This window comes from Stegodyphus dumicola, chromosome 4, assembly GCF_044657685.1.
Source record: "Stegodyphus dumicola isolate Sdum_Otavi_A_Nest chromosome 4, ASM4465768v1".
Lineage (NCBI taxonomy): Eukaryota > Metazoa > Arthropoda > Arachnida > Araneae > Eresidae > Stegodyphus > Stegodyphus dumicola.
In genome coordinates, this window is record NC_140771.1 from 59996695 (window position 1) to 60022061 (window position 25367).

The window sequence follows — 25367 nt, forward strand, 5'->3', positions numbered from 1 at the left end:
CCCTTTTTATTCAACTTTAGAAATTACAAATGCGTGCTCTTGACGCTCACAAACTACGCCGACCCGGCGGTAAAATAAAAATAAGAAACTAAGAAAAGAATAGTAACAAGTGACTAACTACGAGGCTCTCTAAACGTAACTAACCTCACCGCGTTCTAAAATACCGCTGATAATTCAGCAAACTTCTGAATATTACGTTGAAAGATTAACAATCTGCCGAGGCAAGCACACAGGCCGAAACGCGTGGTTCTTCAGTTTCTAACTAGCCAGCTCCACGCTCGTGAAGCAAGAAAGCACACTTTCGAACTCGTTTCCTTTCTATTTAACTCAGATTACTTTCGCTGACAATTTGAATTCTTGCGCGTTCTACTAAAATTTACATACTCTGGCATTGGCAATTCCAGGGGAAAGTAAGGCTTGACAGGAAAGATAGTTTAAACTTAAAATAAATGTTAGTTAAAATAAATATAAACCCTACAAGTTTTTTCAAAGACATTATGCATTTGCAAGGATATAGTCATGAGCAGGAAGTACGTCTAGATTTTGGTGTATATTTTAATTTCGGACGAATAACGGTGCATTCGTGATCATTCTTAGAAGTTTATTTTGGAAGAGATGTAATTTCTTGTGATAAGATTTGGGAGTTGTAGCCCAAACTGCAAAAACATGAAAGAGAATTGGATGAATCATTGTTATGTAGACAGTCTTTTTAAATTTCAGCTGATCATCTAAGATTACACCCAGATATTTTGTTGAATTTACAACAGAGAAAAACTGACTTCCACTTCGTATATTCAAGTTCACAGGGTAGCTTTTATTGTATCTCCTGAATCCCATAACACTAAATCTACTTGCATTTAACTTAAATTTCCATATATTACTTAAGTTTGAAATTGCATTTAAATAGGACTCTAGATTTGCTATAGCTTGATTTGATCATAACTACCATATCCAGCATATTCTGAAAGCTTGCTGCTAAAAGATTCTGGCATATCATTGATGTATGTATTAAAAAAGTATGAGTCTTAGTAGTGACCCAAAAATTTTTAATTAAATATGTTGGGTTTAGAAAGAATTCTCCAGCAATTCGAGGCTTTGGTGAGTGGGGGACGTCGGGATCCTTATATGACCTTTATGGACTCATCGGCTGCAAATTCTTATAACACTCAGTAGATTTTAATCATCGCTAGCATATAATATGAGCTTCAGGTAGGCTACGATTGTTCCACGATTGAATTCTGAAACGTACTGGTGGGACTTACAAAAGGCATAATATGACTTCTAATACGAAAGGCAATGCAAAGCCGAGGTGGTTTCCGAATAAAAAATGGGATTTTTTACATAGAATTTTATACTGCTTCTATGTATTAGTAATTTTGCTTAAAATGTATGCATGCTGTGAAATGCTTTCGCTTCTTCCAAAATGTTAAAACCTTTACGCAAATTTCAGATTTCCTGTGTGCTTCTTTCATAGTATAGCATTTTTAAGGCCAGCGATGTATGCTATGTATAACATAAAAGTCCTAGTGGAGTTACTGGATGAAAGTTTTCTTGACTGATGGATTGGGTATGATGGTCACACTCTGAAACGAGTGGAGAAAACGATAATTTGATTCCATCTCGCGGAGACATTTCGTCTAAAGTTAATAAAAGACAATAACAGAGATGTGACGGAGATCAACAACGTTTGTGATGCAAAATTTCAGATATTTAGTGTTTGGGTGTTTGAAATTGAATTTCCCTTTTCATCTCATCGCAATTCATGTTACAAGTAGTTTCCAATAAGAATAACTTCTAATAAGACAAACTAGAAATTTTCCTTGCGTTATACACTGACTACCAATAAGTATTTGGAAACCTATGCAAATGACGATATCTGCGGTCCCAAGGTACGCCATGGAGTCCGCAGGTATATATCGTGTAGGAAACAGCATCGGCTTTAGTCGTATGCAAGATGCCTCGCAGTTCGGAGCTCTCTGATTTCGAGAAAGGTATAATTATCGGGTATCACAAATGTGGCCGATCCTTAAGAGACATATCTAGCGATCTGAAGTACCCAATATCGACAGTGGCCTATGTGATTAAGAAGTGGAAGGTGAGCGGTGATTGTCGGAATGTGCCCCGAGTCGGTAGACCAACGAAACTGGGGGATAGAGACCGACGAGTGCTGTTCAGAGAAATTCGGAAGAACCGAACTCAACCGATAGCCCTCATCCGCGAGGAGTTTCAACAGGCATCTGGGAGTATTGTTTCAATGAATTCCATCCGTAAGGAAGCACATCTGCTTGGTTTTCATGGTCGTGCTGCTACCCATAAGCCTTTGATCACAAAGTCTAACCGTGCTGCTCAGTTAATGTGGTGCAAAGCACATAGAAATTGGACCGTAGATCAGTGGAAACGGGTTCTTTGGAGTGACGAATCAAGGTTCACCCTTTACCGTTCGGATGGCAGGGTCTGGGTCTGGCGTCTACCTGGAGAACGTCTCCTGCCAGAATGCATTGTGCCAACAGTCAAGTTCGGCGGAGGTGGAATTATGGTCTGGGGGTGTTTCTCCTGGTATGGGCTGGGACCCTTGGTCCCCATTCATGGTAAGCTCAACTCCGATGCCTACTGCACTATTCTGGATGACAATGTACTTCCTACGTTGTGGCAGCTTTACGGGTTGGACCCCTGTTACTTTCTGGACTACAATGCCCGTTGTCATGTTTCGACGTTAACCAAGGCTTGGTATGGTGCCAATGGAGTTCATCGAATGGACTGGCCTGCCCAGAGTCCAGACCTGAATCCTATCGAGAACCTCTGGGACGAGTTGCATAGCCGAATTCAGGGGTGCACTACCCGGGCACAATCTGTGAAGGAACTTATATGTCTTCTCCAAGCCGAGTGGAAGAAAATACCACTAGCTGTCATATAAAGGTTTGTGGAAAGTATGCCCCGGAGGGTCCACGCTGTAATTACCTCTCGTGGATGCTCTACCAACTATTGATTTTAAATAAAGTTAGTTTTTCTTTTCTATCACAGGTGTCCAAATACTTATTGGTAGTCAGTGTATTAGGTCACATTTAGTGGTATATGAACTTTTGCTAATGAATATTTAACTTTTGCTAAGACATGCTAATGAATTGCGGTGAGCAGTTCTAATTAAAGTCGCAATTAATTCACTAAAAACTAGGCCTCTTTATTTTTGACTATTAACTTACTGAAATAGGGCACTATTTGATAGATTATTTTTTATATTTTTTGCTAAAAGAAATAAAGTAGACTGTATAACATTTTAACATTTCGAAATACTTTAAGAATTTATTCTGTACGGTTGATGGATCGGATGTGGGAAAACTTTCACAAGCAAACAGTAACTTTGAAAACATAATTTTAAAATTTGTGATGCTATTTGGATGTTGCGTTTCTCAAGTCAGAAAAGATGTTTGTCTGATGAATTTGTAATTGCGTCGTTAATAATAAAAGTAGCCTTTTCGTACGCCTTTCTTGTTTTTAAAGAGATATTTTGTAGTGTCGTTAGGATTTCTGATGCTGGAGACATGAAAAGTGTGCAATATTTTGGCCAGGACTCGAACCTTAATCTTTGGTATACGCATCGAGTATGCTTCCAGGTACACTGTGAAGGCACATGGAAAGGAGAGAGAAAATATCTTATAAGCCACTAAATCTTTATTTTATTTTAGTTTTATGAGTTGAGTTTTCATTTCATGTACTTCAATAAAGAAATTAAAGGATTCCGCGTATAGGTAGTCAACGAGTTAGTGTCTTAGAAAATAAAAAACTGAATTTTTGTTTAAAATGAGGATAGAACTCAAATATAGCGGAAAATTGCAATTTCTGAAAACGACACAGACAGTACAATTTTGACATATACTTCTTTTTTTTATGGGGGGGTTGCATTAGTATCTACAATAAATCGAAACTGTCATTTACTCTTTGAATAAAATTTTTTCAAACATCTGCATGAAGTAATTTTAATTATTTTAGAAATTAAGCTGGACAATACATTTTGATTGGTCAACTGTTTTCATGGTGTTTTTTTCAGCCCGTCTGTATGGGAATAGTACCAGTGAAAATTAAAACCGTACTGCATTAAAACAGAATCTGCTTTTATAGTATAAGGTATTTTTCCCGCCTTCTTAGCGTGCCTTCGTGATGTAGTGGTCTGCATGCAGGGCGCGTCTTCCAGAGGTCCTTGGTTCGATTCCCTGCGAAGCTTTTGCTCATTTTTCATCTTTCCTGCTTCGAAAAAATAACTAATGTCTCTACAGTGGAGCCCGACCTGAAAGGGTGGTGGATGATGATTCTCCACACTCAGGATTTGGCGATTGGCTTCCCTAAAACCCCAGTTGACTTTAAAGGGTGGTGGATGATGATTCTCCACACTCAGGATTTGGCGATTGGCTTCCCTAAAACCCCAGTTGCCCTTTAAAAGGGGGAGTATATAATGTATTTCTCCCGCCTTCTTAGCGTGCCTTCGTGGTGTAGTGGTCTGCATGCTGGGCGCGTATTCCAAAGCTCCGTGGTTCGATTCCCGGCGAAGGTGTTGCTCATTTTTCATCTCTTCTGCTTTAAAAATAACCAAATATCTCTATAATAGAAAGTCATGTAAACCAAATTTCAGTAACATACTAATGCTAGCTGCATATACTAATTACTTCCACGGCGAGAACACGCATGGGGCAATGTAATAGTTGTTTATAACTGTTCTGTTGCCAGATGTCGCAAATCAGCAGTGGTCGGACATGTTCCATTGTTTTAGTACGAACAGTAATAAAGTTCATGAAAAAATGCCTCAAAACATCGTTACTGTAAATCAAATGAGTTAGTGTAAATCAAAACATCGTTAATTTATCAAACATTATATTAAAATCTTTAACGCATCCATTGATGGATATTTACAGAACTTTTTTATGCATGCAAGCAGTTAAGCGTATAACTCCTTCTTTAAACAGAATATGCTGCAGTTCAAGTTATAAAAGGTTTACTGAAGTTTGGATGTAGTGTATTTTGACCGTCCTGCATTCATTTCGCATTTATTCTATTGCAGACACATGTGGAGAACATGAGATATACAAACAGTGTGGAAGCGCTTGTCCTCCTACATGCGCAAATCAAGGTAAAGTTCAGTCATGCTCTTTGCAGTGTAAAAGCGGTTGTTTTTGCGAAGATGGTTTCGTGAGAAATTCAGAAGGAGAATGCATCAAACCAGAGGAGTGCGAAGATGAAAGTGGAGACAGCGGAGATAATTCTGGTAATTGTCTGATTCTTGAAAGGAGCATATTTTAAGGTTTAACTTTACGTCTAAATTCATTATTAAGGTCTAATACTGTATTCCCTAGAGAAATCATATACAAACTTTTCAGCAAGTATATTTGATCTTCTTTCTAAGGCTTTACATTTTTCTTTAGAAGAGTGTGCCGAGGATGAGGAATATCAGGAATGTGGAACTGCTTGCCCTGAGACGTGCGAGAACTTTGGAGAACCTCGGACATGCACTTTGCAATGCGTAAGCGGTTGCTTTTGCAAAAAAGGTCTAGTCAGAAATTCCAGTGGGCGATGTGTTATCCCTGAAGACTGTAACAACGGTAAATATTTTAGGATTTATGTTTGTTACATAGTACTTTAATAATTTTTGAGTGCTGAATATTTTCTATAGAATGTTTGTTATAATTTTAGAATATTTGTTTTAATAAGCGCGGTTGTTGCTGTTGTGTATTAATTAACAGTGGATAGTGAATGTATTAATTTTTAAAGAAAAGTGAACATATAATGTTAATATTTGAGAACTAATTTTTAATATATTATTATGTAAACTCATTTCTCTTTTGAATGCCCTAGTCTTTTAAAAGTTAGCGAAAAGGTTTATACAGCTAAAAGGCGGGTGAGTTTCGTTTCCACGAGGCTACCCACTTTGGGGTCATAGGCAGGAGGACTGTTGCGCTTCCTTCCCTTCCCTTTTCTCCCACATTGAACAAGTGCTTTGCTCGTTAGAGGCGAAATACTTCGGCTTTCTTCTGAAATGAATACTTTCTATTTTGCTTATTACTAATTGGTGTCGCATCGTTAACAGAATTACGGTTGAAAACATTCTTTGAAGTTTGGCGCGAGAAGGAGGTATGTCACGTTTAAAAAAGAATTAGATTTTTTTTTGGAAATTGGGAAGTAAATTATGGCTCTTTCTCTCGTTGGTTAGAGCGAGTTCAAGTTATGTGTTTGATTGGGCAGATGTTAATTTATAGTTGAGCAATAGTGAATTTAGAGGCGGTCCGTAGTTTAGCCTTACCGAAGTTTTAAAAGTTTTTGCTCGGTGGAATATATGAGACGACGTCTGTTGTTAACCGAAAAATCATAGTTAACCCACGGGAGTGAACAAAAAGAGGCAGAAAAGATGAATCGCTCATATAATAATTACACAGAATAAAATCAAAGACCTGCATTTTTGATGCATTTAGTCTGCAGAATAAATTCATTTTGTTTCGTAAATTAAATACATATTAAAAGAAACATATTGCGAATAATGAGAGCCTAAAAATCTTTAGTAACAAAGTAACTCAGTTATAAATGATATTAAAGAATTATTTACAGAAGAAACTTAAAAAAGGTCATTGAGTTCAAACTTATAGAGAAATGTAGGCATACATCTTTGTTCTTTATTTATTATTTCTTTCCAATGGTAGATTGTGAACAATTACAAATGTAACCCAGTCCATTAATCTATACAAGGCCGGATCTGGTGGTCTCTTTATCATGTAGGCACCTAATAGGTGGGCCACCATCGCCTTTCCTATGAAGGGACGGACAATTACAACCATTTCTTCTCCGGGATTCGAACCCAGGCCCTTCGGCATCGCAGTCAGCTTCCCTGACCACCATACCGACTGGACAGCTTTTTGTTCTTTATTGTACAATGTATTATGTCACCCTGATTACGTGCTATTATGGATAAGAACAACTGCCAAGTCTATTACAGCTTCTAATATCATTGCTTTTATGCCGTGCATTTTTTCTTTTTTTCATATATTTCACAAACAGTTTTTACTGTTATTGGTTGTGATAACAAATTTTCTCGCGTTTTTCCAATAAAAGAGCTTAACTTCTTTGAGACAGCTCTCAATCAATCGGCAGTTAACTGTAAATAATAGCAAAGTAAGAGAAAAAAGGGTAAACATAATACAAATATTTAATGATATTGAAGTAAATAGACTATGAGGTAGTTAATTATATTATAAGGCAAAAGATAAAAGGAAAATCAGTATTTTGAAAATTGTTTTAATTTAACTAAGACCCTACAGTATACTATTTAATGAAATATTTCAATAAACAATTAAATATCATCAGAACTCATCTTTTTTTCGGGTCTCAGTTCGTTTTGACTAGAAATCAGTTTCTTTAAAAAAAAATTGGAACCGAGCTCTGGCTGAATTTAAATACCTGTGTAGTGCATCTCTATAGCTTTAGAACTAAGTTTATTCAAAACCGAAAATTTTAGGAGACAGTGGTCTTGCTTTTCAGCCTTCGATACATGATCATTTTAAGTTTATTCAAAGTTTGGCATATTCAGACAGCTGTCTTATTATATTGTAAAACTCAATTCTAGAGTACTGTTTAAATCTTTGGCTACGGTTTTCTGAAAAACTTCAAAGTGACTTTCGAAGTGAGACGCTATGTAAGACAAAGTGATGCCAAATGTAGTGAACAGGAGTGGTTGAAAGATATGATACTTTCTTTGCCAGAAACTGCTTAACGGTAATCAAATTATGTGAAGGCTCACTGTTGCGCAGTAAAAAATCCAAGCATTGAGCCTTTTTAGGCCTAAAGCGTTGAATTCTGTTCACACATCCGTACGCTGCATTCTCCTGAAGTATTATGTTCACTATTTGTTTCTCAGGAGCAAATTCATTATCAGCATTACTCAAGATTTCTTCCGAAACCAAAGTGTCTTGGTCGTGGTGAACTTTCTCCAATCCAAATAAATGATTGCTATTTTATTTCAGGATCATAGATAAATCAACAAGTTTCATCTTGAGTCACAATTTGAAAAAAAAAATAACGATCAGTTCCCTTTTAGAGAAAAGATTTATTCCTATTCTTTGATAAGCTCACAAATTCATTACAGCAGATGTTCACCGGGTCAAAGCAACTGATTAACAAAATAGAAAATTCTATAAACAGACGACATTTGAAGGATGCCAGAGCACAGAGGTTATCAATTATAGTTTACTGGAATTGGTCAAAAAAAAAAAATAACTAGTATTCAGATTTTGTAGATATTGTGTATTTTCTTATGAAAGTATCTTAAAATAATGACACGAGATATAGTATTTTAGTCTTTAATAGTTTATGAGTAATACTTTTCCACAGTCTATGGTTTAAGAGGAGTAAAACAAAACTAATCTTCCAAAAACTGGTTTTCAAATTTTGATTTTATAAATATAATTTATGTGAATATTATTATATCCTTCCTACTATTACATTATTATACGCTTGCCCTTTCAGAATCAGGTCTATTAGAAGTAGAGAATGTTTCAGAGATATGTATTCAAATGAGCATTTCCTTTATTGTAAGCATGGGCTGAAATGAAACTCCTAAACGTTAACTTCTTGGTATAAATACATTGAAAATTTTAGAAAGAAATACGGTTAAATTCTTAAAAGAGTCACTTTTTCTCAAACTCAAATGTTGAAAGGCTTAGAGATTCAGTCAGGCAATGACAGAGATAATATCAGGAATTTAACAAAATTAATTTTTCAAAGTTTAAACGATGATCTGAAAAATCATTTAGGAAATATGAATTCATAAAATGGTAGAATACAGGGAAACGCGAAGCTACAGAGGAGTTATTACAACATAATTATAGTGCAGGAAAATTTTTAAAAATAAAATCTAAAGAATAAAAACATAACAGAGAAGATTTATATGAACAGATTTATGTGGTTTCACATAATTTTTGCGTATATTGAATAAACTTGTAAGATTCTAGAAGAATTTTAAAAAATAAAATTTAAAGAATAAAAACCTAAAAAGGGGGATTTATAGGAACAGATTTATGTGGTTTCACATATTTTTTGCTTATATTGAATAAACTTGTAAGATTTTACAGTAATTTAACATGCCAGACTACTGATAGGAGAATTTTAAAAATCAAAATTTAAAGAGTAAAAACCTAACAGAGAGGATTTATAGGAACAGATTTATGTGGTTTCACATATTTTTTGCATATATTGAATAAACTTGTAAAATTCTACAGTAATTTAAGATGCCAGACTACTGATACCACAAAGAGAGATAGGCGATCTGTCCTTCCATCTTACTTCTAACTATAATAAATACAACTCATACTGAAGGGTTTTTTTTTAAAAATAAAACATACTTATGAACACTTCAAACCTATGGTCACACAAAATTAGAAATTGTAGCACAAATGAAATATCCGCTACTTATGAGAAATGTAGAATAAACATTTAGTCAAGTTAAAATGTGGAATACAATTAGCACAAGGTTAAATAGGCTTTGCTGTGGGATCTAAATGGAAGCTTGGCATTTTCGAAACAAATGCGGCGTGTCGAAGCTAAAGCCCTAGGTAGTACGGAAGCGTATACAGAGTTACGATGAGCAAGGTTGACAAAAGGTGTCTTACAAACTACAGAGCTCTGCGATTAATTACGTTAACTAATTTAAGTTCTGGTGGGATTTGCCGAAAGTAAAATTGAAGGTACAGACAAGCTAATATGATAATTGGTTTGAATAACATAAAACCTTATAAACCAATTTAAATTTATATTTCTAATATAAATTCAATTATTGAGTCACTGAGTTTATTCAAAAATATGCTACATGTTTTAAATTTTCAATTTCTGTAGCATTCAAAGCATTTTCCAAATTTCTGTGCTATATACATTTTAGAATAAAACAGATTCACTTAAATATCTGAATAAATATCCGAATAACTGTAAATATCAGTGGAAATTTAAAGTATTTCTGAGAAAATAGAACATTTTATGCTTACTTAAACGTCATCATATATATAAAATTTATTGATTCCAGGCTTTATGATTCTATTCTATTTTATGATTTCTTCTCCCTCCCCCAAAACACATTATTGAGAATAAAAACTAAATTTTTACATGAACTAATGTAATAATGGCCAGTTTTTATAAATCAAATATTTTAATCCTGTAATAAATTTTAATTGGAAAACAATCAGGTTTTCGAAAATGAAAATTTCTCTCTTTTTAGCTGTCACTTCTTTTATAGCGTCTAAATAATTCTAAATTATTTCTAAATAATTTTAAAACCGTCGTGCGTTTAAGAGTAAATAAAGTATAGAAAATAGAAATAATTTTCTGCTTTGCCTACTATTCTGTTACTTAAATTTATAAATTTAGAATTAAGAATTGCACATAATTAATAAAATATAACAGAACAAATATACGTACCTTTCAATTTAATTTCTGGAAATGTACAGACTGAAGACGTGAGTAAAGACTTTAAGTTTGAAAGAACTGCGAATTTTCATATATAGTATTAGGACTTCATATTTCTTTATTGGTAGGCTACGTAATACAATATTCATAATTTTGCTACAGAATACAATATTCATAAATTTAACATTTCAACTCCATTAGAAAACACCGTTAATTCTCTTAAAATTTAATCCAAGTTTTTCATTAAAATTTTAGCATATTTGATTTTATCTCAAATTGTTTCATACTTGCAATATTAAAATATTTCAAAAATAAAAAATGTTATTCTATTATTGAGTATTCAATACATTATTTATTTGACTTTATCTGTTCATTAAGTCTTTTGAAAAATAAGTATATCTACATAAAGTTATATTAATTCAAATAAAACTGCTTCTATGGGAAGAAATGAAACTATTTTTTTGCTTTCAAAGTACTTTCAGTAATTATGTTTTCGTCCAATTTTTCTTACGTGTGGACAGAGTGAAAGGACGAAGTGATCTTGAAGAACCTTCGAAATAAAGTTTACTTTTGAAACAAAGTGAAGTTAGTGTAAATACATCTGAATCTGTTTTAACAAAATCATCCAGCATAGAATCAGCACAGGATTCATTAGAAGAGTCTACCAGGTTAGGAACGTGAAGTATTTCATTTCTGAGAAGAAGTAAATTAAAATACGAGTAAAGATCTGTTCTGATCTGTTTCTTTTTACACCTGGAAAATGCAAGATTCCTATGTATGACATCCCTGATTAGTAGCCTTTTCTCCTCCTCTTGAAGGTATTCTTTAGCACAAAGTGTTTTTAATTCATAGTTGCCTGGAAACTGGTTCAATAGATACTGAAAAACATTAATAAAGGAGCCAGCATTGGCTACTACAGCTTCTCTTCTAGCTTCGAAGTATCTAAGAAAGAATTCAAAGTCTTTCCGAAATAGTGGAAACTTACCAGTCGCCAAACGGGCTAGTTCGCTAATTCTAATGAAAGATTTTCCGTTTATATCTATAACAAGTGAAGCATAATCATACAGGTTACTTTTCGTTTTGTTATTATGAACTTCATTTTTTATGTCTTCATCTCTTTTCACTTCAAAATCATCCAATAAATAGTTCCATGTGGTTAAATTGCAATTAAGTTCGCTGAGTATGCTAGAAATCCGGTCTTCGTACACACCCAATGGATTTGTCAGTCTCTGCGTTTTGCGATTTGTCAAGCAGTAGCTATAACATCCGTACCAGATGATCTTAGTTACGACCAAAAATACATTCGTTGCTTCTGTAGGGTAAATCTTATAGGGAAACAGATGAGGATTGTCCTCTGTGAACTTTGAAAGTATGTCACAGTATTTAAAATTACGTTGTACTCTTTCCTTATAAAGCATTGAAATTTTTATGAAGAGATCAAGAGCATGCTCTAAGCCTAGATTTAAAGACCTGTAAAATGCTAAGTGTATCGCTGCGTCGCCAAGGCAAACGTAGCAAGCACCGCTTCGCTTTTTAGCGTAACCACAGCTAATTTGTATTTTTTTCACTTTAATGCTGTTCAAGTCTATAAAGCAACCATCCACAATAAGATTTCCCAACAGTGAAGCAATCGGGTAAAAGACAGTATCAGGCACCGGTTCTGAAGAATGAAACGGATTTAAAGGATGTCTGTTTATATTTGGATATACTCTATCAAAATCACGAGCCAATTTCTCGTTTATGAAAACTGGCAATGTTACATTCGAATAGCCGTTGCTGTTCTTTGACTTGCTTACAACTACTTCAGTTAATTTTATGCTGTCAATATATTTCATGGTCTGATATAAAGATATATTGTCAGAAATTTTTCCTTTAAAGTTAATGTACATTGCATGTTGAAGAGGTATTGTAACGATATTTCTTCTGTCGTTTCCAAAAGCGCTAGCTCTTAGTCTGCTGTTTCTTCCAGTACAATCTAAGATTACAGGGTCTGCAGATCTGTGCTTTTCATACAAATACGAAAAACTGAACACTTCCATTATAATATATTTAGCTCCTAGAGATTTAGCTTCTTCTGCACATCTTGTTTCTAAGTCTTTTATAAGAATCCTATTATTCTGGTTGGACAAATACTCATCCAACTGGGCAAAGAACTGGCTTGTAATATATAAACGAGAAATCACTTTTTGAACTTTATTGAAGAAACCGCTTTCTATTTTCAAGTTTATATTTCGTGTATACTCTTCGCGTTTCTCATAAACGGTAACTGGAAGACCCAATAGTGAACAAAGTACAGCCATAAAGGATCCAACTGGACCCGCACCAGCAATGACGACGCTTTTCATTTTGACACAGATTTAGCTTCAGGCAAAACTTAGCATGCAAAAAGCCATACTTATTTTCCAGTAAAGTATATTCACAATAGAAAATAAACACCCTAGGCCGTGAAAAAAATATAAGTTCTGTAGCTCGGGCAAATAAGTAAAAGAAAGAATGCAACAACATAAAGGGTTCTTAACCGTAAATGTTGCCTGGCAAACTTCCAGATCTATCAAAACCAGGCACTGAATGTAATGATAAGCAACTGATAATTGCTATCTCAGTAGACAAAAGAAGTATTGTTAAATTAATCTAGCAATACATTTCATGATAATGAGAATGAATTGATATTTTTGTAAATGGAGAGTTTTATGATCACTTAAGTAAATAAAAATTAAAACATGCTGTTTCCTGGTGTATATAACATCTAGGGTATAAAAGTGAAATTTATAATATCTGGCATATATAAAAGTATATTCTAAAACATGTAATCGACATACTCCCAGTTAAAAGTGCAATTCAGTAAACCGTGTCCATGGTTATATTAAATCACGGTTAATCTGAAGGCAATTATAAAAACACTGTAAAGAGGAATAACTCATATCAAATGAACAGAAAAATACTATTAACAATTTACATGTTTTCAGACAGATTGAATCTGGAAAATAAATTTCTTTAGTTATGTAAATTAAATCCGTATTCAAAATAAAAAAGAATATACTGTGGATAACGGGAGAATAAACGTCATTAGAAAGCAAAATCTAAAGTAACGCAATTAACGAACAATATCTGCAAGAGAATTCGAAACACTTCACCGAATATCTATTAGTTAATCTGGTAAATAGCATCTATTAATTAATCTGGCAAATAGCATCTGCGATCACTGCTGTTATTCAATGAATTTTCTTTCCCTTTTTTAAATTTTTCGAAAGCAGCTTTGTTTCACGCTAATGATTGTAATAGCAGTTTCCTATCATTTCGTCCTAAACTAATTTAACTCCTTTTTTAGTCACTGTCAGGTTAATTTAAAACTCAGTTAATCTACCCACGGTTAATTATATTTTATGTATTTCAGTTTAAAAATTTTTCTTCAATTATTTTCTTATAAGAATTTCTTTGTAAAGCAAAATAATTCAATATCTTCTGTAGTATGTTGTAATATCCTACCTAAATTAGAATTCCTTGAAAGCTAGAACACTAAAGAACAGTGTGCCGACTGTTTGCTGAGTTCTTGTAAGTAACAAGTCCAAAGAATAATTAAAGTACCGTTTATTTCAACTCAAAATTAATGAACAAATGAAATGGCCTTTTCTCTGGCGTACAATAAGGGTCCACTTAGGCTTTAACTCATAATAGAAAACCAGCCGAAGCAGTGCAGAATCAAATAACGGAGTTGGACCTTATTTAAAGATCACCGGCGTAGCAGGCACGTAGAAGGACGGCCGTAGAACAGTTAGCTTAGACTAGCAGCAACAATGTGGTTGAAAGGCAGAACACGTTCTACTACTGAAGTGATCCAGACTTAGCTTAAATACTCTTTTCTACCTCCTTATAAATCGTTTAAAAAGAATCAGCTGACTGAGCCAAGTAACAGATTGGGATATATATTTTATAAGTAAGAGGAATGTTAAAAAGCTAATGCTAATGACACTATCGTTCCTGAGCAAAAATGTAAATTCATGTAACAACTAGAAACAATATTAAAGTAGTAAAAGCTATCTCGTAAAAACTAAATGTAAAAATTACAAATCAAGATGACTTCAAAACAAAAAAGGTGAGGAAAAAATTAAGAAATTTTAACGCACAAACAAATTTAAAAAGAACTCTTGTAAAAATTAAATACATTTCAAAGACATAGTAAATATGTACAAAAACTTGCAATAAATGGTAAATAGCTCAACTCGAGGTTTGAGCCGGATTTATCAAGGGAAAAGCAGCTAAAACTCGAATCAAGTTAATACCTACAGCGCGTTTCGTCAAACTATAATAATCGAGACTATGAACGTAATTTCACTAATAGTAACTATTAGTGATTAACTATTAGTTTAATAGTTACTTAGTTTAATAGTAACTATTAATTTAATAGTAACTATTAATTTGAGTAACTATTAACTATTAAACGTAATTTCACTAATCCAACTTAATAATTAAAAAAAAGTTTTAGTAAGTCTCAATTATATCGCCTCTTTTCCCAACGCGCGGTAATTTAAATTGTAACTGTAAAATTTACTAATCAACAAGAAAAAGCTTTACGAGAAAGCCTAGTTAGACAAATGTACAATTAAAATAAAATAGCTGAAAAGCTATTGACGAGCTGTAATTTAAATGTAAATGTAAAACTTACTATTAAACAAGAAAAAACTATACAAGAAAGTCTGGTTAAGCAAATGTACAATTAAAATAAATAGCTGAAAAGCTTATTAGTTAAAAAATTACACAGTGTTAAGGGATACCCCTCTAGCCTGAAAATTATAAACTTTTTAAGGAGAAGAATCAAAAGAAACATAATAAAACGCATCGAAATGGGTCTTGCAAAGACCAAAGAAGAATACAAACAAAAGGACGAAACATACTTACGTCCAGAGCTGTGGTCTGCTCAACTTAAAAATGATCAAAATTGCTGCAAAGGGTTGCCGTAAAAAGAAGCATTCTAAAGAAGTGTTACCAGAAAAGTAAAGTAGCTAAATTTCTCCAATACGGTGAAGCTTCGCAGAAGGGGGAAACTGACGTAAAGAAGCAATAGCTAATGGTAAGCAACGGGCAAAGGGAGAAAAACTTGTATTTTAACATAAGGTTGTAAGAAGGTGAATGATGCTGGCTATTTTTAACTGTGAAACTTTTGGAATAAGATTGCTGTGATAGCTTTTGGAATAAGATTGCTAAGAGTTTAATGAAGTAGAGTATTTCTTCTTGAAGGAGGTCTGCGTTATTACAGATTCTTTTAATTCTAAGAAGTTGTGCATTAATGGTATTGATAATGACCTTTTTAGAAATGTTAGAAAACCAGTTAGTAAGTTTTAGTGTACGAAAATAGTGTATGAAAAAGTCTCTGCTTTTGTCAAATATTTTAATAAGATTGTAATTAAGAATTTGAAGATCTAGGTAAACAATATCATTTTGAATAGCATTAGTGGCATTAAGTAGAGGCAAGTAGGGTAATATTTTCATTTTCTAGTTTGTTGTTAAAGGCAATAACGCCATCAATATATCGAAATATGTGTTGGTAATATTTTCGTTCTTCAAGATCAAGTGAACGTACAAACTTAAATTCTTGCGTGAAAAGGAATAGCCCACAGAATGCAGTTAAGCAGTTTCCGCCCATAGGTATTCCCTGCGCTTGTTATCAAATTGCAAATAATTGTTAAAAAGTACACTTTTTAGGAAAAGTTTCCATTCTTCTAGAGAAAGTATTGTAAGAATCTGCGGAAAGAAACTGGGCAGAGTAAGGAGGCTACTATGAATTTCTTCTAAATGTAAAGTGGTATAAAGGTTTTGGAAGTCGTAACATTAAATATGTTCTATTTCAAGCAAATTTAGAATCTCTATAATTTTTTCGTATTTACTAATCATCCAATTGCAGTGTAGATCTTGAAAATCGTAATTATTAGCAACATCCAGAATTAGTTTAAGTTTCTGAGCAAAGAGATAATCAATTTCTTTTAGTACTATTAGCAATGAATCTGAATTTGACTGGAGTTTTATGAAATTTAGAAAGAGCATACAGATTGGCAAACTTATTATTTAATTTGTTAGGACGAATTTTGAGTCTCTTATGCAAGCCAGTGAAAATTTTTAAGAGAATTTTATTGTTGGAAGAAACTTGTTGATAGGTGCTAGTGCTTAGCATCTCTTTTTGTATAAGCTCAAAATAAAATTTTCTTCAATAATACTAAAATTATTACTCGCATTGTATATTTTGGTAATGATGAAACGCTCTCGTAACTTCGTAATTTGAGATTCTAGATGTTTCTTATCGTGTAATTGGTAAAAGCTTATATATATATATAAATTGTAGAAAGCTCGCCTAAAAGTTACCAAGAGCTGCCGCTCCAAAAGGTTAAAGACGTTTTCAAAAATCAATACACATGAAAAGCAAATCATTAGACATGTAAAACATAAATACAATAAAATTAAATAACAGAAAAAGTTAAAAAGTAAGCGAAAAATGGTAAATTAGCCCAATTCGATATCCAAACAGGCTTTTCAAGGGAAATTTCATTGTTTGAACGTCGAATCAAGCTAACCCCATTACGCGTTTCGCCGAAACAGACAATTGAAACTTTTACGCTAAAAAATTTTTTGACAAAGTGTCTTGGAAATTTTAATAGTCTCAATTCTCTGTTCCAATTTCCCGACGCGTCCGCTTAGAAAGACACATTAAGGTGTTAAAATATGTAAATCAAAATCAAACTTTCTAAATCTAGTCTAAAATTAAAATCAAAACGAAAATAAATAGCGATGAGCTATTAGTCCTAAAAATACAAATACATTCGGGCTGGGCCTGCAAGCTTAAAGATTAACAATTTAATTTTTAAATTGTAGATTTTATAAAACTGTAAGAAAACCTGTAGTTAATAATCAATATAAAATTAAAAAAAAAAATTGAGAAAAGAACAACTCAGTGGGTCTTGCTAAGACCAAGAAAAAGTTGTAACAAAAGAAACAAAAAACCGACCTTGGCGATGTAAAGCTGTCCCTCTGAAAACATGTAGTAAAATGGCTGCTAACTTTAAGCGTCTTATTTTTGGATGACGTAGGTAGGGGGGAGCGAAGAGTTGTGGGCGTTTAGCCAATGCGAAGTGATTTTCGTTATCTGTAACTCGTCTCCTATTATCGGAGGGGGCCGGAAACCTCGTGAATCGTGTGAAGAGCTCAAAAAATGGCGCTTGGCTTGTAGAAGGATGGAAAACAATTTTTCGAAGTGAAAATGGCAAATTCAGCTAAAACTATAAAAACTTGGCCATTAAAGCATGAGAAAAAGGAAAAAACAGTAATATGTTAAAAAAGTCGTAATTCTTCAAGCTAGCGGGCGATCAAGCTACTATGAAAAATGAAAAAAGCCCGATTTGTTAATAAAAGCAGTAAAATTGGCCACTAAAGAAATTTAAATTTAAAAATATGTACATAATAGTATTTAAGATTAAAGTGCCAAAATTTTTTGGAGGAAAGAGAATGAATAAACAAGAATTATCTGTACATTTTTACAATAGATTCTCTGAATTAGTCATCCTTCTTAAACCGTCCGTAGCTTTAGGTATAAAAAATCATTATCTAACTCAAAAAATCTATAATTAGGTAAGGTTAATGCCAGCTTTGGTCAGGGAATTTTTAATTATTTTATGTGGTATTTGGTTACTTTTTAAAATTGTTACGAAGTATAGTATTTCTTCTTGTAAGTGATCCGCAGTATTGCAAATTCTTTTCATTCTAAGTAGCTGTGAATAAATTGTGTTGATTATTACTCTTTTGGAAATATTTGAATTCCAGTTAGTGAGTTTAAGTGTGGAAAAATTAAATTCTCTTCTTTTATCGTAAACTTTAATAAAACGGTAATCAATAATATGTAAATCAAGGTAGACTATATCATGCTGTTCTGTATTGGTTTTATTAAGTTTTAAGCAAGCAGGGTAGATATTAGCGTTTTCTATTTTGTTGTAGTTATTAAATGCTATGACATCATCAATATATCTATAGATGTGTTGGAAAAAGAGATTTTCTTCCGTTCTGAGTGAACGTACATAGGTTAGTTCTTTAGTGAACAGGAATAATTCACAAACTGAAGTTGAAAAATTCCCGCCCATAGGTATTCCCTGTACTTGTTTATAGATGTAATTGTCAAACTGAATAAAATTATTGAAGAGAACGCTGGTAAGGAATAGCTGCCATTTTTCGTTGCTGAGGCGTTGCGGCTGTGCCCTTTAGTCACCAGCAAAAAGTCATCGGCATAAGCCAGTATTTCCGTAGAAGGATCTGTATTAAAGAGATTCGGCGCAGTGTCGGCTACAAGATTGGACCCAGACAGGATACTTGAGGACAGCTTCTACTGATGGATCGTGAGTGCACTCCTGCGTCTGTAGTGGCTTGTAAGCGGTGATCACTTAGGTAGCTGTAAATAAGGTCAAAGAGGATCTTAGGGCAACCCATGTCCTGTAATCTCTTGAGTACGTCGGGCCACCACAACGAGTCGAAGGCGCCCTGTATGTCTACAGAGATAATGAGACTATACTGGTTATTTCTTCTGTTATTTGCTATTATTTTTCGTAGGTGCTGCAGCGTGTGATCCACCGATCTGCTAGGAATGAAGCCGTATTGCCTTTCACTTATACTTTGTCCAGACAGGATACAGTGTTTAAGTCTTTGAAGGACGACTCTCTCTAATACTACTTTACCCAAGGCAGGAAGGAGACAAATAGGTCGATAAGACGTTGGTACATTAGGGTCTTTGTTCGCTTTAAGGATGAGCACCACCTCACCAAGTTTCGTGCCGGCTGGGAAATATCTGTTACGCCAACACGCAGTTATGTAGGCATACAGTAACACCGGATGCGTACTGTTAATGGCTTGCAGAATGCCTTTATCTATCTGGACCTGGGACTTTATTGATGTTTAATGCTTTAACAATGTCGCTCATTTCTTTTGCGGTTTGCAGCGGTTCTGTTTTCTTGCTATTGTAATATTGTTCAACACTGGCTCTGATATTTCTTTTGTGCGGGATTATCTGTGTCTGCGTTATCAGGTCTGAAGATATTGTCCAGAATGTGCGCGACTACTTCTGTGCTAGTTGCTGCTCCGTAGCTTATTGTGGCAGTAAGATTAGAAGGTGTAAACATCATGTGCGATACGGAAGACAGTTCCGATCTTATTCGCAGTGCTTGTACAGTACTCTTTCCAGGATAAAAACTTCGCTTCTGCAATCTTTTTTTTTTTTTTTTTTTTTTTTTTTGTAAGCAGCTCTGTGCTTTCGAAAAATTAGCGAGTGTGTCGCTCTTTCTATAGGATCCTTGCATGCTTGCATTCTGTGCCTTAGGGCACGGACTTTGCTGCGTTCTGCAGTCAGCGTGGGGTTCCACCAAGTGGTGCATTTCGGGATTGCGTAATTTTTCCTTTTCAAGACTTTTTCGCACACTGTGAGCAATGTTTACATAAGATCTTCGTGCATAGCGTCGATGTCTTTTCCACTGTTGCAACTGCTACATTGTGCGACGAGACTTTCAATATGGGTTGAGAGCGCATTTATTCTTTATCGAAATACAAATAAACTATTAATAAGATCAATAGGTTATTTAAAATGTATTCCACATAATTCCTCTTTGCTCTCATTTATAAAATAAAAATTTATCTAATGAAACAAAAGCCGTTTCTCTTCTCTGTATTGAAAGCCCACAAGGTGCGTTTGGCGTTCGTTTTAAAGCCTACTGGGCGATACCTCGTCATTCCGAAAATGACCGCCAAGGAGATGTTTCATCCAGTTTAGAGCAGACCGTAGAAGAAAAGGTCCATAGGGTTTGCGAATATGCGCGTTAAATTGGCGAGTAATCTTATAGTAAGTTGTCGTCAGAGACTAGTTTCTTAGTAAGAAAGTTTATTAAAAAAACAGAAGAAATAAATTATTTCTGGCTAATGGTCTAAAAAGCAAAGAAGAAGGAAGTATCTTTACTGGTAAAGGGCTATTTAAATTTAAATAGGCCCATAAGTTAGAAACAGAATATACCAGATGCCAGAAAAAATTGTAATCTACATTATATACAAAAATTAACTACAAAATTTACAAATCTTTAACTAACAGACATCCAACTTATTTCACCTTTTAAATGTTTAGCAATAAATTATCATAACACTTTTAGTTAACAGATTTAAACTGAGTATTTAATGTTTGCTTTTTTTAAGACAGTAATTAATAAATTTATCTGGTACCAAATTATTTTTAAGAATTCGATTAAGCATTAATATCTCCTCTTGAATATCTAGTGATTCGTTACAAATATTTTTGATGTATTTGTGTTACTAATTATTTTTCTGGAAATGTTTGAAGAGCAACTTAATTTATCAGTTGCAAATTTAAAGTTTCTCCATAGAATCATAGAGTTTTATATGTGTGTAGTTAACTATCTGAAGATTTAGAAATTCGATGATGTTTTCATACATGTGAAAAAGAATACGCAGACATACAAAAAAAAAAAAAAAAAAAAAAAAAAAAAGAGCGAATAATTGATCATAACCTATCAGAGGAGCTGAAGATATGTGTCAATTCACTTTAAAATCGCCTTTAAAAATTGAGCACTGTAGAATAAAAGTCAACTTTTGACGTCAATAGTTTTTCACTTCTTCCAGCTTCAAATCATATACAGTTAGTCAATAAAGTCTGCGTACATCAAGAAAAGTAATATCAAATCCAAATTTTAAGGTGCGAAAAGGGTAGTTTCTTAAAGTTTTATTTTTTAAATATTTAGTTTCAATAAGGGACTTTGAAATTATTTAACTGTAATATTTTCATATCTAATAATTTATACACACTAATTTTTAAAAGATAAGTGGCCAGAAATCAAAGCCAATAAAGTTTGCGTACAACGCGAAGGAGGCCGAGGGATTTCTTATCTAACTTTTAAACTTCAAATTTGAGAATGCAAAGAAGGTTACACTTTTAAGGTCATTGACTTCCGAAGCAAATTTCACGTTGATTGGAAATTGCTATTTCTATTTTCTTTGACGAAAATGACAACCAATAAAGAAATTCCTTTAGTTACGAGACAACTAATTATCAAATTGAGAGATGAAGGTAAAACTCTTCGTTATATTGGTAAAACCATTGGAAAATCATTTTCTAGTGTGCAAAGAGTTATTCAAAACTATCTTGACACTGGTAGTCTTGCTGTAAAACCAAGATGTGGGAGACCGAAGAAGCTAACGCAGAGAGAAGAAAGAAAAATTCTTTTACGAATTAAACAAAATCCTAAACTTCCTGCTGCAAGCATTGCAAAAGACATTTTTTTAACTAGCAACAAGGAAACTTGTCCTGAAACTGTACGAAAAGTGCTGCGAAAGTCCGATTATCATGGACGCAAACCTAAGTCTAAGCCATACATTTCCGAGACAAATAGAAAGAAAAGAATTGCTTTTGCCAAAACATATTTAAACTCTTCGCAGGACTTCTGGAACAATGTAATTTGGTCAGATGAAAGTAAATTTACAATATTTAAAGTTAATGGCCACCCTATTGTATAGAGAAAACCAGAAACAGAACTGAATTTGAGAAATTTAAATCCAACTGTCAAACATGAAGTTGGCGGTGTGATGGTATGGGTGTGTATGTCGTTGAAAGGAGTTGGAAATTTTCACATTATTGATAAAGTCATGGATAAGTATGTTTATCTGGATATTCTAAAGAAAAATATACGAGACAGTGCCCGAAATTTAAACCTTTCTAATACCTTTATTTTCCAACAAGACAACGACCCGAATCATACAGCTAAAATTGTGAAGGAATATCTCCTCTATCACACTCCGAGACAGTTGCGTACTCCTCCACAGTCACCAGACCTCAATCCAATCGAACATTTGTGGGCAAAATTGGAGAAACGAATTCGAAAACACAATATTACGTCGCGAAATAAGCTAATCAGTTAATTGCAGGAAGAATAGTTGAAATTTACGTCGGATGACACTGAAAAACTAGTTCAGTTAATGCCCAGACGTCTGCAAGCTGTTTTGAAGAATAAAGGATATCCTACAAAATATTGAAGTAATGTAAAAAAATTATATTTTGCTTTTTTTTAAAGTGTACGCAGACTTATTGGAGGGAATTTCTGAGTTTTTTCGACAAAATATATTTTTGAAAAAATGTAAAAAGTATTACACTGATATTATTTACTTTTTATTTAAGCTTACAATTTTAGCTAATAGAAGAAAAAAAAATGCAATGATTAAAATACATTTTTCTATGCATGCTCTAAGTGTTTTTTTAATTTAAAATTTAGTCTGTACGCAGACGTTTGTGACTAACTGTACTTCATTTGGCGTTTATCTGCGAGACTGAAGATAACGATGCTAATGGTGAAATAAAGGACAAGATAAATGCTCGGACTTGACTGTATCAAAGAGAATTGCTAAAAATTTCAGATTTCAGATAATCAAATTTTATTAAGAAACTTAACAATTATTAAGAATTTATTAAGAAATCTGATTAATGCACCTTGAGATTAAATTAAATAAAAATAATATTTTTAATTATTTAGTCTATAGTATTACATTTTATTCGAATTATTTGTAAATAATTTTTTATTTTCAAACTAAACTGCAAACCTCTGCATTAAACAAATTGCTAAAAATGCTCTAATTATTCATTGAAATATACCGTTTCTAGCAAAATAAAGCAAATTTGGGATGAATTTTGAAAAGGAAGTAACTATATTTACAACATCTTTATCCTGACCTTTAAAGTTCTGATATTACTTTAATCATTTATTAATAATGGATAATTTCGTTTATTATTCAGAAATCTGTGGTAAAGACGAGCAGTATTACAACGAATGCACACCGAGCTGCCAGAATACGTGCAAGAATTACAACAATCCCCGTGTCCGTTGTGGTTGTGGACTACCGGGTTGCTTCTGCAGGGAAGGTCTTGTAAAGAATGAGGCTGGCAAATGTGTGCCTCCGAGCGCATGTTGTGAGTGACTTCTGTTTCATTATTTTCATTCTTCCGTAAATTGGATTTTTTTCTGTTGAAGTTTAACATTTAATTCACAAGACAGGATTTTGCTGTGAATGGGAATTGTGGATTTTGCTTTAAATAACATTTAAAGTTTGATTCTTGTTTCGATAAATTTTTTAACCATAACCCTCTATAATTACAAAGGCTATTAAATTCTATACCGTCATAACTAGCGAAGCAAGGACGAAGCTCAGGACTAAACTAGAATGATATTTACAAATTGCTTTATTTCTCGAAACATTTTCACTGAGAAATATTTAGATTTATTTAATTGATTATCGAATATTCTATTTTCCTGTGCAACTTTGGTTTAACGAAATAATTCGAATACTTATTTACTAATTGTGACATTTAGCTAATTAGTTTCATAAATCAACGAATCTTTAACTGCAAATGCGGAATTGTCGTCAATGCAGATTTAAGTCTACCATCAGCAAAATGGGTTCATCGAGTACTAAGGTATCCGACCTCGTTCGGGTACCATTTTTTAAAAAATGGCTTTTATTTTAACATAAACATATTAATTTGAAGATAAGCTATTAATGAGTGAAAATAGCTTAAAACGTAATGCTAAGTAATTTTAATTTTGAAAAATAATGAAAAAAAGGGTAATTTTTGCTTAAATTTTGCCCTTACGGCAACAACTTCGGTGATCAATGTATACATAAATATGCAGTTTTTTTAAATTTGTATTTATGTTTACACTTGTTTTGTATGCAACGAAGCAAAATAATTAAATATTCATATGTGCTTGAGATATGTCAAAGTGTATAGTATTTACTGTCAAAGTGTATAGTATAATTTCCTATTATTGCATCCAAAATCTAAAAATAAAAAGTAACAATTCAACTTCTAATTAATATTTCTATAATCTTCCACTTCAGAGCTTGCATCAGATTATATGAAACATGTATAGAAAGTATCATTTAATTTTATCCATAAAATTTTGAGTTATGGCTGTTATCATTGGCAATATTTGCAGAAAAGTTTTTTTCAGAAAACAAGTGTAAAGTTTTCATAAAACAATTTCTTAGTGAAAGAAGCATCCCTGATAATTAAAATTCCCCTACTTTGTAACTGACACCTTATTGTTTCATCACACACTTTGCACTTTTTCTTTCGAACAAAGCATAAATTTTTCTTTGGGTTTTTGTAAAACTTGTGGAATGCCGCCAAGAGTCATGATTTTGCACTTTATCAAGTTTTCGAATTCCCTGCTCAGTGTAAAATTTAGGATACATACCTAACCTTGAAAATGCTTCAAGCAAACCTATAAATCCATCATTAAATAACATTAAATAACAGAACACTTACATTTGCTCCAAACATTAATGTTCGCAAGCTTAGGAATGTTTCTTTCAGAACCATTTGCAATAAAATGCCATTAAAACTTTCCTTGATATTTTGAGTTTTGCCATGTATGGACTTTTTTAATAACTCTTGTTTATGTAGTCAACTCCATATATGTAGGTTTAATTAAATTCAACATATATGTTGATATACCAGAGGTTTTCGGCTGATTTTTTTTTTTTTTTTTCTGCAATCGCGCATTGATAGTTGCACCAACTCGTTGACTGAGGAGGGCATTGGCTTTGAAGAAGAAATACAATGGAACAAGCAGCTAGAAAAGCCTCCTGCGTCTCTATTAAGTTTCCAACATTACTGCTAATTGCAATCCCTAATCCAAGTCAGTTTATAAATAAAAGAATCAGTCAGTTTACCTTTTCCTTTCAAGGCCTACCAGCGGCCTAGTGGTAAAATCGCTGAACACTGGTAGTTCGATCCGAGGTTCGAATCCCGCGAACAGGCTGGCTGCATGGACGTTTTCGTGGTTTTCCCTATGTGTGACATGTATACGAGCCAGTTTCCCTTAGAAAGTCCTCCACGAAGGCATCCCTCCCCTTAGGCA

At 33.5% G+C, this 25367-nt stretch overlaps 1 protein-coding gene across 16 annotated transcripts in view; it reads left to right on the plus strand.

Moving 5' to 3' along the window:
* The window catches only part of LOC118200019 (zonadhesin-like), a 260274-nt gene that overhangs the window by 91949 nt on the left and 142958 nt on the right, over positions 1–25367 (plus strand). For 15 of the 16 annotated variants that reach the window (XM_085814973.1, XM_085814976.1, XM_085814977.1 and 12 more), the window contains 3 exons: positions 5051–5254; positions 5412–5588; positions 23240–23413. In XM_085814973.1, the coding sequence (XP_085671099.1) occupies positions 5051–5254; positions 5412–5588; positions 23240–23413 (555 nt within the window). The remainder of the gene's footprint in view (positions 1–5050; positions 5255–5411; positions 5589–23239; positions 23414–25367) is intronic. The other variant, XM_085814975.1, reaches the window with a different exon arrangement.